At 32.8% G+C, this 11717-nt stretch overlaps 2 protein-coding genes and 1 long non-coding RNA gene across 4 annotated transcripts; 1 reads left to right on the top strand and 2 right to left on the bottom strand.

The window, feature by feature from the left end:
- Window positions 1-162: 162 nt before the first annotated feature.
- On the bottom strand, window positions 163-3927 carry LOC105837438 (ribonuclease P protein subunit p30). 2 transcript variants are annotated; one of them, XM_028195226.2, is made up of 7 exons: window positions 2500-3927; window positions 2229-2431; window positions 1900-1968; window positions 1601-1801; window positions 1384-1451; window positions 1153-1232; window positions 163-1088 (listed from the first exon to the last, which is right to left on the bottom strand). In XM_028195226.2, the coding sequence occupies exons 1-7, from the start codon at window positions 2603-2605 to the stop codon at window positions 1072-1074; spliced, it is 744 nt and encodes a 247-aa protein (XP_028051027.1). In that variant the 5' UTR covers window positions 2606-3927; the 3' UTR covers window positions 163-1071. The 2 variants fall into 2 exon arrangements, with proteins under 2 accessions (XP_028051027.1, XP_028051026.1); XM_028195225.2 differs by having other exon boundaries at window positions 163-1071; window positions 2500-3923.
- Window positions 3928-4272: 345 nt separating this feature from the next.
- Window positions 4273-6127, top strand: LOC105837439 (the record flags this gene model as incomplete). The annotated part of the gene is made up of 2 exons (XM_028195111.1): window positions 4273-4664; window positions 5234-6127. Coding segments are annotated over 2 exons (687 nt in total), but the record flags the coding sequence as incomplete, so codon positions are not given.
- A 1044-nt stretch (window positions 6128-7171) lies between these two features.
- LOC118646429 lies at window positions 7172-11680 on the bottom strand. Its single transcript, XR_004964007.1, has 2 exons — window positions 11140-11680; window positions 7172-8903 (listed from the first exon to the last, which is right to left on the bottom strand). It is a non-coding gene; the product is annotated as an uncharacterized LOC118646429 (long non-coding RNA).
- Between the last annotated feature and the right edge of the window lie 37 nt (window positions 11681-11717).

The following is an 11717-nucleotide window of genomic DNA, read 5'->3' as shown; positions in this document are numbered from 1 at the left end:
AGAAACGTTATTACCTGAGACATTTAACACGATTCAAATTTAGATATTATTCAATTGGTTACGTTCTTCGCATCCACACGTCAAATTATATCGCTTCATTAAATTAATTTCGTACTGTTTTACTTATACTTGAATTGGTGAGAAAATAATTATTTACTTGACTAAAGCCATAACGCCGCTGTATTAATATGACAACCAAAATACATCACATTAAATGTAATAAAGTTAAGATAACGTTAATTAAAAAATCCTTACATATATATTTTTGAACTCATAGTGATAGTCGTTTATCTAATCGAGATGAACATAGCTGTTGATCGAAGCTCATTTAACTCTTTTTCAGAAAAATTGTATGCATTTATAAAAAATTATTATTTTTATTCCACAATATTTTAAATAATTAAATAAATAATATATAAATGCATAAGATAATGCAGCTTTTAGATCATATTAATTTTACGGTAATATCGATCCCCGATAAGAGAAACACACCGAGATATTAAATAATTATTAAATTCAAATAATTTTTGTTATTCAAGAGAAAATTCATAATATAAATTTTCTCTTGAATATACACTCGAATAATCAAATACAGATATTATAATTTAATATCATTAATATTGTAATGTCCTGTCATTATTACAAAATCAACATACAGAAGCATGCACATAGTGTACCACGAGAAAGGTACAGAATATGCTAACAGATGGCTCTTCCAGGTAAATTTCAGACAATTTTGAAAAACGATAGAAAGCTGAGCAAAGCAATCATTGTACGCATAAAGCTATTGTTACGCAGGAATCACTAGAGAAATAGAAATTTAGAAATTTGTGTATAATTTTATATAAAAATAATAAATTTATTTTTATAGAAAATAATATGTTATTAGCATTTATGAAAACTATAAAGTAGAATTTTCATTTTGTTAAAATATCAAAGGCAAACTTTTTATATAGTGTTAATTTAGAGACTAATTCTTTCTTCGTTTCTTTTCCACTTCTTCGTCCACTTCTTCAATCTTTGGTTCTTCAAATTCTATCGTAAACACTGCTCTGCCGGATATTCGTTTTTCTAAAATAAATAAAAAACTAAATAAATTTTATTTTAGCTTTCAGTCATTGTAAAAGGGGGCTTAATTAATTAATAACTTACTGGCTTTTAAAAGAAGAAGTTGACATTCATTTAATATAGCTGTTTTTGCTATATCTCGTCTCAAACCTAATACAGATCCACTATGCATGATAAGACTTGAATTATGGAAAATATGATATATATAAATAATGCTTTTTAAAATATTTACATAAAAATCCGTAATATTATACGTTAAATTAAAGTTGCTTGATTACAGTTGTTTAGTTTAACTTTGGTTAAATCAAAGGATACAGATTTATAATATCATAAGGACTTCTGATTAAGTTCTTGCTGTTTGCACCACTAGATATAATTATATTCTACAACATATAAGTAGACTATCTGAACATATTGATATAGAATTAGTCTATTTATACTTAATAAATATTTATTACAACAATGACCAATAAAACTAGCTTACAATAGAAATTTGTTATGTGTATCTAATACACACATATTAAATCCTTACCATACTTATGCGACACATTTGGAGTTGATAAGAATGATGAAGAGCCACTATGCGTGTATCTCGTCTCAAAAGGTCTGTGTACTGTATCTCAAAATACAAATCTTTTGCTATTGCCTGTCGATATACCTTACGATTTATTTTTATGCCAGAAATTTCTGGCCTAATTGTAATAAGATCTGCTTTTACTTGTTCACAAGCTTTCTGAAAAAAATTAGCAATAGTGTGACACAGAAGAATTAAACAGTGTTAAAAATTATAATTGTTATTTAAAAAGTAAATGTGTTTATAAGTACACCAACCTCCAATAGATCTTGCTTGGTTGGGACAAAAGCGTATATATCATATTTTTTTAAATTAGGATGTTGTGCCTGTAACAAATATACATTTTCTCAATACAGTATCACTTCAATAATGATTAAGATAAACCTTCTATTTTGAAAATAACGTAACTATAACTTTCATTCTGGAAATCAAGCAACTATAACTTTGTAACGCTTGTTTTCAACAAACATACTGTAGAAAAGTATTTCAATTTATTAATGTACTATTTATGTTAAAATTTAATAGTATTTAAATTACTCTTTCAAAATAAATGGTTTAAATATTAACTTCATAATATGTACCGCACCAACGTATGTGCTTTTTCAACATTTGAACAAATAAATGTTATTCTGTTAAGAATACAGAGTTTTCCTTTCCATTTCTCATTTAATTGTGAAATATCAATTGGATCTGGTATCACATTTGTTCCCAGCTTTTGCTTCTTTTTCTTATCATTATCCATGGCACTATCATTAACAATTTGATTCAACGCCACTGTTCTATAACCCACTAACATCAAATAAATTCATAAGATAATGAATTAATTTATTCTGCTTTTACTCTCATAATTAACTTACTTTCATATAACTTCAATAACATATTGTTTAAACTATCTGCACCTCCGTCCGGTACATTTATACACAAATCAAAAAATCCTTCGTTTAGTTTAAAATTCATTTTCATAAAATCTATCAATAAAATTAAATATAAACTATATTGATGTAATATTGCTATTGACCAAAACAAGTGTAAGAAGCAGAAGAGAATTGGGTATCGTAATAATATAAACGTAATAAATATTATAAAAAATTTGTGTATGCAAGAAATTCAATGAATATATAGAAATATTCATAGAGAATGCTACACGTGTTTTGTCACTTCTGTCTATTGTTGCATCACAGATTTCACGATAAGTATATCGAAACAATCGATATTCGCTAATAATCACATTTCGAGAAGCAATTTCAACATCACAACAAATTTAAGAAAACCATTGTAATACATAAATGTGATAATTTCTCATTGTTACTTGGACTACAGTGACTACACGAAACCGCCGTATATCACCGTATACAGCTAACAAAACAGCTGGAGGACTTCCGCCATATTACTGAATCATCAAGGCTCATGCGTCGACTAACGCTGAGTAAACGCGCGCGATTTTGATTTCATAGTACTTCTAAAACGAGAAACATGTTCGACGTACGGAAATTTCCTTAAAAGAAGCCCATAAAATGAATTTATGTGCGAAAATAAAATCCAATGAGGATTATAAAAAAAAATTGATGGTAAAGATATGTGAACTAAAATTATTAAGATGTTACTCGACAATGGAGTGCTGGAATTAATAATCACAAGTGTGATTGATTTGACGGAACTATCTTTTATTCTAAACAACGGACGACTGTTAGCCGGGAATTTTATCGCTAGCCGTTACACGCCTCGGGAAGAGGATGAGACCTTGTTTTGTTATGTGAATACTTAAATTGCCGAAATACGGATCACCTTCATCATATCTTCGATCGAAGGATGCGCCGTTTTGAATGCGGAATAATTTTGCACGTGTACTTGAACTCATTTTGAGCACTATATAAAGACCGAATTCATATTCCATGATTCAATATAATCTGAAGTGTCTTTGTTGAAACTAAGACTTAATCATGGTACTCAAGTTAGGAGTTTTTATAACGCTTACCTTCACGAGTTGCTTAGTACGTATTCAATTTATTTTTGTCATAAAAAATCATGAAAAACTACATAGCCTTATTATCGACATTAAAATTTTTACGGAATAAATAATTTCGCTAAGGTATCTAAAAATGATACACAGCTAAAAATAAATTTATTGAACCACTAAATTATTATGCAGGACGTTCAAACATGATGCAACAAATTTTGACATTCTACATAGCAATCAGTTTAAGCATCTTACATAATTATTTTGATAACAAAATTAGTTTCAGATCTATCTCACAATAGTGAGAAATTTAAAGAATTGTTAAAACAATTTACATCCAATATTAAGCAATAGAGTTTTACTTATTTATAATTCCAATACAAATTAAAAAAAAAATTTAATTCTTTTTATTAATTAATTTTAGTCTAGGATAAATTAATCAACAATGATAATTCAATGATATAATACATTTTCTAAATTATAGAAAATATTATCTTATTTGAAATAAATATTATTTATTTTTTACGAAACTTCTGCTTGGTACTATTAAAAAAAATATTTATTTCAATGTAGTAAATTTTTTTTCAGTGTCTTTTTTAAAAAATTCGAAAAAAATTAAAGAATTTATCCTTAAAATTCATTCTGAAGACACAAAGGGTACAATTGATTATATTTACAGGCGCACAAGGGATATTCATATGTACGTCCCAACAAGCAGCTGTCTCACCACGGTGGATACGATTACGATCTTCGCGATCAGTGGTCGAGCGCTGCGATCCCCGGTGTGGCCGGGAAAGATTATCCAATTTTCTATCAAGTTCCGTGGACGCGATTCACGTGCGAATGGAAGTATCCGGGCTATTACGCCGACCCTGAGGCCGACTGCCAAGCGTATCACATCTGCCAACGCGGCGGGCGTAAAGACTCGTTCCTTTGTCCGAACGGCACGTTATTCAATCAGGAGAGGCTGGTCTGCACGTGGTGGTACACCGTGGATTGCTCCCGCGCGCAAAGTTTCTACTCCATTAACGAGGAGGTTGCAAAAGCAATCGAGGAAGCTGATAGGTGAGCACGTAATTACGTAACGAATTGTTCAAAATACATACCATATATTCCGTGCGTCCGTACGGCATTCGCATGCGATTACATAATCGGCAATCTCCTTATCTCCCGCAGTTTAAGTACAAAAAAAACCGTTGCAGTAACATTTTCTTCGGATGTTCCCGCTGAATTATCTCATAATAAAATGAAGCGGTAAATAAGTCACGCGTCCCGTTAATTGTAATAACCACGCTACTTTCATTCGTACAGGAAGGCAATCAAACTCGGACTCCCCCGCTTTCAGTTTTCACCGCTGGCGTTTAAAGAGCCGATAGATGTAACATCGATACGTAAACACATGTGTTTTGATCTATCGCCGGTGTTAAATTTTACATCTATGTAAATGCATTCGCAATTTTACTTTCTCCGTGTATAACGTAAAGCTGTTAAAAACATTTATGGAATATGGAATTTTTATGTATATGCTTTATATTTAACTTGTGCCATCTATTTCTCCAAATACTTTGTATTTTATTCGGAAAATTCTACTATTTCTAACTAATCATTATTCATTCTTTTTCTTTACAATAAAGACGCATACACAAGCTGTCATGGAGTTATCAACGTAAATCTAACGAGAATAGATCTTGCAAGAAGAATTGGCCGAGTGAACGACGAGAATGGAACAAAGACAGCACTCTAATTCGTCATAATCAAGATTTGGGTTTCCCTAAGCAATTTCCCTACGAAACTTCTGCACGTCCTAAGTTTTCTTCTAAAACTTTGCCAAACGGCAATTTCTATTTGTCAAAATCAAATTACAAAGTCGGTGCCGAATTTGACAAGCAAGCTTCGCACCATCAACCAGCATTTTATCTACCTGTGTGATTTGCAACTAATCGAAAAGCGTTACACATGCTATTCATATTATTTTAAGCATTTTATGTAAGCATTAATAAATTAAGTAATAATTCTTTAAAAATCGAGAGAATTTTAAAACCATTTATTCACGCATTTTATATTTAATCGAGATATTCTATTAAAGCAACATAATCTTTCATTTAAACTAATAATAATAGCTTTGCCTTTTAAATTCAGCAGAAAATGCAGTCGTTAACTCGAAAATTGTGTTTTAATGTTTAAAGGAATTGTTGTAAAATATGGGAGAAGATAGTAACAGTCTAAATAATGAAACTGCACAACCACAAAACTCCAGCAGGATATCGTTTAAGGATTCTGATTTCCTTAGCATTCTGTTGGCCCAGTTAAAAGACTTAGAATCGTGCCTCACCAAGTCATGCTCTTTTCACGTAATCATTCGTACGTTGTATAAAATGTAATTGCCTAAAGTAATTGCGACTGACTGGTCGAGCATAAAATTTAATTGCAAATCACCTAAATTGTGCACGTTGTTTAGAATAAACTGTTCTGTGTGCAAATAAATTATTTTGAGAAAAGAATTCATCATTTTTTAAAATTTACTAATTAAGTACCGAATATAAGATACCTATATAAAAAAAATAAATATAAAGTAAAAAAGTAAGGTTTAAAAGCCTGGGACAGAAAAATGGTTCTAAAATTTCCTAAAAACTCCCGAAAAGCTAAGAAAACTAATACTGAGTGCTGAGCAGGCTTCCCGTCTTAGATTTCTCGGCTCGTTCGGCTAAATGGATTTCTCCAACGCGATCTACCTAATCCCCTCGTACTTCTGCAGCCGTGCCACATTCAAGACAACTGCGGCTTATAATATCACGATTTATGGACGAAGGAAGGGCTCTCGTCATCGATAAACGTGCGATGAATAAGTGATGACGCAAACGCAGACACTGGCTGGGGCTTCTCTACATCGTCTTTGATATTTCCCGGATTCTCTGGGGGGGAAAAAAAAAAGGAGCTAACACGCTGAGAAATCCGCGAGGAGGAAGGTGTCTAGATCGTCTGATTCTACATCTGTCCACTGCTGATCGAGCTGAGCACCAATTCCGCCGTCACGATCATTTGCGCGAAGGTCAGTCGTGATTCGCGGGGATGGGCGCGCGGTCTCCTTAATATTCTCACGGATCGCGCGATCTGAACACTTCTTCACTTTCATAGCTCTTGAACAGATGCAGACGTGCGTCAATTGTGTCACGCCGATTGCACGAACTGTCAGCACTGATACCACGGTCGATTCTCGCGTCGATATGCAACCCGCGCTGAAGAACATCAATCAAAAAGATGGATCTTAACGACCTTGATTAAATTTCTCGTTATTACGTGCGGGAAATTGCGTACTAAGTGCTCGTTACCCGATCGGAAAGTAGTTTGAAAAATCTCTCATTAGAGAACAGCGAAATACGCAAAGAATATTTGCACTGCCGCGTGTAAGAGACGCTTATAATGGCGTCTAACTTTTTTAACGTATAGTCGCTAAAGATGGTTCTCATTTGCGCAAACTATGTGAAGCAATATCAGCTTCTAAAGTTGTGAAATGCCAAATAAGCTAACAATAGCTGGGGGCTTCATTCAAGTATTCTTAATATTATAGAAACTGTTTTTTTTTTTTTAACTTAGGGTTTGCTATTGTAGTTAACCGATGCAGCAAAATGCATATTTATGGAAGTTTTATTCTTTTCTCTTTTCAACATTCTCTTATTAACAGTAATATTTATTTATAGAAAATAAAATAGCAATGTAAAATTTATAGCTAATTAAAATATTAATGTCTGTGTAATGTGTAAAACAAGCGCTATATCTTTAACCCCGGATCTGCTCTTTGTAAAAAAATAAAATAATTTAAAGGAAGATCTTCATTTTTTAAATTTCTTTGAAGTTTTATATCATCCGCATAGCATACCAATTATCACATACTTCAATTATCTTAATCATCTTCCTTGTGGTTATTACGAAGTTCAATCAACAGCTAATTATTATTTCACATAATAATCCGGTAAGCATCGTCATGATGTGATCGGTATAAAGAAATTGTAAAAAAGAACAGAGCGCGCAAGATGACAAGGACGAGTTGTCTTTCTTTTTCGAGTGATCCGTAGTTGATGTAATGCAATTGTTGTAAAGAGAGATTGCTGATAATACTTCTCGTTTTGTTCGCCCTGATTTTCATGAAGTTCAATGTATTCGCAACACAGATATATTCAAATACACTAGATACATCAAACTTTTCTCACGACTATGTTGTAATCGTAATTCTTTCGAGCATTAATGTGATCGATTTGTTGCAGCACATCACTTCAAGATTATGCAACGCGGATCATTACCCTGTTTTTATTTTTTTTTATTTTTTTTATTAACAGAAATTATTTGTCGACGGGACAAAATGACTTAACTGTTTTTTCTCACTTGGAAGATTCCGACGGAGATCGTGAGACACAATTGTCGATGTTATATATAATACAATAAGTGGATTCCGAGCATGTTTTGCGAGGGAACCAAGTGCGGCGCGGAAAGCGCGATTAAAGTCTCGCGCTCGTGAGAACAAATTTGATGTAATTATCGCGGAAGCATTGCACCGCGCCGCGTTGGAAGAACGTTATGTGGAACTTGTACTTATCTATACTTAAACATTTCTTTCGCTACATTTAAGATATCACTTCAAAATAAATTAATTGAGCAATGAATTAGAAGGTTATACCGTATATAATATATTTTAAATTATTTTATTTCATTAATAAAAATAATATACTAAAGATAAGTCAAAATAACATTACTGACACAGACATCTTATTTAAATAAAATAGTTTAAGAATCTCTCTTTCTCTCTCTTTAATTTTAAAATTAACACTTTTAAATATTACAGATTATATAAACATTCTATTGTCTTAGTATATGCTTTATTCGTAGAAATAATTTGAAAAAATATCATGATTAATTTTCATGTATTCATACATTCATTGCAATATGAGAACTTATTCGTCATAGCGATGAGTGACGAATGCATTAGACACTGCTATTATAATCGTAATCACTTTTTTTTCTTTTACAATATTATTTCCATGTTTATTCTAATTGCCATGAGTTCTATAAAGAATTCTTAAGGTACTCATAAAATAGATGAATTCTAATACAGCCAATCCTCAAGTTAGACTTCATTAACGATTAGTTCTAGAGGAGTGGATGATTTTGCAATGCATAAATGATTATTGCAATCGTATTAAATCACTGATGGATTTCAGTAGAAACGCTAATACGATTATGGTCCGGTCTTTCTATATTGGATACTGGATGGGATGATCATTGATGGATATTGTAACCTTTAGCTGCTGTCTGAAAAATAAAGACATTGCTGTTTGCAATCTTTTTCAAGTTTTAAAATTCATTACTTCTAAAATTCTTCGAAGTTCTTTCTAAGCAGAATTGTCATATGTAGCAGAATTTTATTAAAATATTGTAATATAATCAAAAGCAGGATTATTATTATATTAAATAGACACAGATATATACAAATTAATATAAAATCTTTAATGTACTGAGAATCCCTAGAACTATAAATAAGATGCAAGGTTTTAGTGATGCAACTAAACTGGTTTTCGCTTGACACATAGTCAAGATATTAAGGAGCAGAAGAGACGAACGGAGGGATACTCGCCTTAGGGGCTCACGTCTATTAAGTACCCTCGAGGTTTTGCAAACTGAAATCTAGTTCGTCCGTCCGTACGATAACTTAGCAAATAGTTGTATCGATGCCATCCTCGCCCCGGGAGTCGTCGCGGCCGACTCTGATTGCTGCTGACTTCGCGCTAACCACGATTGCCCGATTTTGATCAGTGCTCTGCCGGAAATTCAGTGGCTGTTCTACCGCAGATTACCAGAGATTATTGGAAATCAATTACTACTATTAAAATTATTTAGAAATCTCTTTAAAAAGATGGTCAGATTTGGCTCTTCTATCGGAGAAAATCATTATGCTATATCAGAGATCGATTTTCTGTTATTCAAATTATTTACTTTCTTACAATACTCCCTCCCTCTCTCTTAAAAAAAAGTATCAAAATTTTAAAAAGATTTTTTTCTGTCAGAGAATCGTTCAAAAAGCCAAAGTTTCTAGCTGAAAAAACTCAAGACCTGGTAATTGTGGCGCCAACACGTGATTGCGAATGAGGACGGCACCGTGCATAAGGGGATTAGCAGAAATCATGCGCATAGAAATTACGCAGTATCGCAACGTGCGTGCGAAGCGAGAAGTTGATATCGGTTGCTTTGTCCTGCATGAGTTACCGCGTCTGCTTTGCTATTGCTTTTATACCGCCTACGCGATGCAATAACTCGCACTTTGCGGTGAAAGCACGCGCTAGAGACGAACGCGCAAAGACACGTCGTGTCACTATGTACGTTCGATGATGATTACACGATGACGTAGATCGATTATAAATCCGAAACGGGGTGAGCAGAAAAAAACGAAACTACTCGTTCTTTAGTAGCGCTGCGTCATCTTGGTGATTTTCGTATGTAAAATTGTGTCGTAAGTGAATAATCTAAAGATTCATCGAAGAGATAATCAATCGAATCCATTGTTAAGCCAGATAATCTTTTCAAAATATAGTTACCATGTAAGGCAATGTGATGTCGAACAAAATATCGAATAAAAAAAAAATTGTCTGAAAAATTAATCGGAAAAGAATATCAATAACATTATTTGTCAATATCAATTTTTCAAAAATTCAAGATCTTTTATATCATATGACAGAAATTCTTAGCCTATCATGCACAGAATATTCTAGAGGGAGTGCACTTGTCATTAAGTTCGGTTCGTCCTTCTCTCAAAGTACGACAAAATCAATATGAGCTACTTTACTGCTCTTCTAATCATTCCGAGTTACCTCGATATCTTGACTGGAAAACAAAGTAAGTGGCTTTACATTTCAAAAGTATTTGTGTGCTATCCTATATATATAGGATAAAGGATACTGAAATCCTATATATATACGTAAAGGATACTGAAAGATATTATTCTCTATAGCTCTCCGATATCATGTATTATTCATTAGGAATCACTTCTCTTTGATGTCAAGAAAAGGTTCAAAGTTAGAGACAATCGTAACGTAGCTTTACAAATGCGATTGCTCCACAATTACTTATGGAAAACGATAAAATTGTTTAAAGAAAGATTATAAGTTTATACAATCTGTATTACAAGATTATAAGTTTATTTTTTTTGTGTCATAATAAACAAATATGTATATATTAAAAATACAATAAGTATGTATATCAGTAAGTTATTAAAATTTATGAAATTTTTCTAGTATCCGTATTTAATGAAAAATATTTCAGAATATTTAAAGATGCACATATATTTTTTTAATACCTGTAATCTTAAATAACATGGATCTTTGATTTTTTTCATTTACTTAATTGAGTATTAGATTATATAAACGTATGTTTCTCACAATTTGCTGCAAATTTAAATAAATATAGAAATATTGATTTTTTAAAAACTACTTTTGTTAACAAGATCCGTTCCGTTCATTTATACTTGCTAATGGAAAATGAATGCAAATTCTACCTGTGCTTTAATAAGGGCAATCGCGGTAGCAACGTGCATCTTTTTTATCTAAATAGATAATAGAGTAAGATGTGCGGAGACATTCACGCGATCTTCCTTCTCTAAGACGATCCTCACCATCGACTAGAGCAGCGCGAAATACGCGGCACTACGGATAGACGTTACTCTACTTGCAGTATTTCACTTTCACTAACCCCGGCCTCCCACGAGCTGCTCATCTCTGCGAGATTCCCCATCAGGACCCCCCTCTGAAGGAGGCCTCCTTCGGTCCCGCAGCGGGTCACTTACGTCGTGAGGTCGTTCCACGGATAGCGCACCGCTTATGGATAGTAATGGGCCCGTGCTAGATCTGCTCCCGCTATTTCGGGCCCAACCTGTCGATATTTACTTTAGGTAATCACGGGGTCGAAGAGGTCCAGATGCTTCTCTCGATTCCACACTTTTACTTTTAGACATTCCTGCTTTATTTATAAGACGGATCCTCCGTATATGGGAGATTATATAAAACACATATATAGTATGAAATAATCAATAAATATTCTATATATTATACAATATACTTAAACGTATTAAATTAT

This window comes from Monomorium pharaonis, chromosome 7 (assembly GCF_013373865.1).
Source record: "Monomorium pharaonis isolate MP-MQ-018 chromosome 7, ASM1337386v2, whole genome shotgun sequence".
NCBI classification, from domain to species: Eukaryota; Metazoa; Arthropoda; class Insecta; order Hymenoptera; family Formicidae; genus Monomorium; species Monomorium pharaonis.
This window is presented reverse-complemented; position numbering and strand designations above follow the sequence as displayed.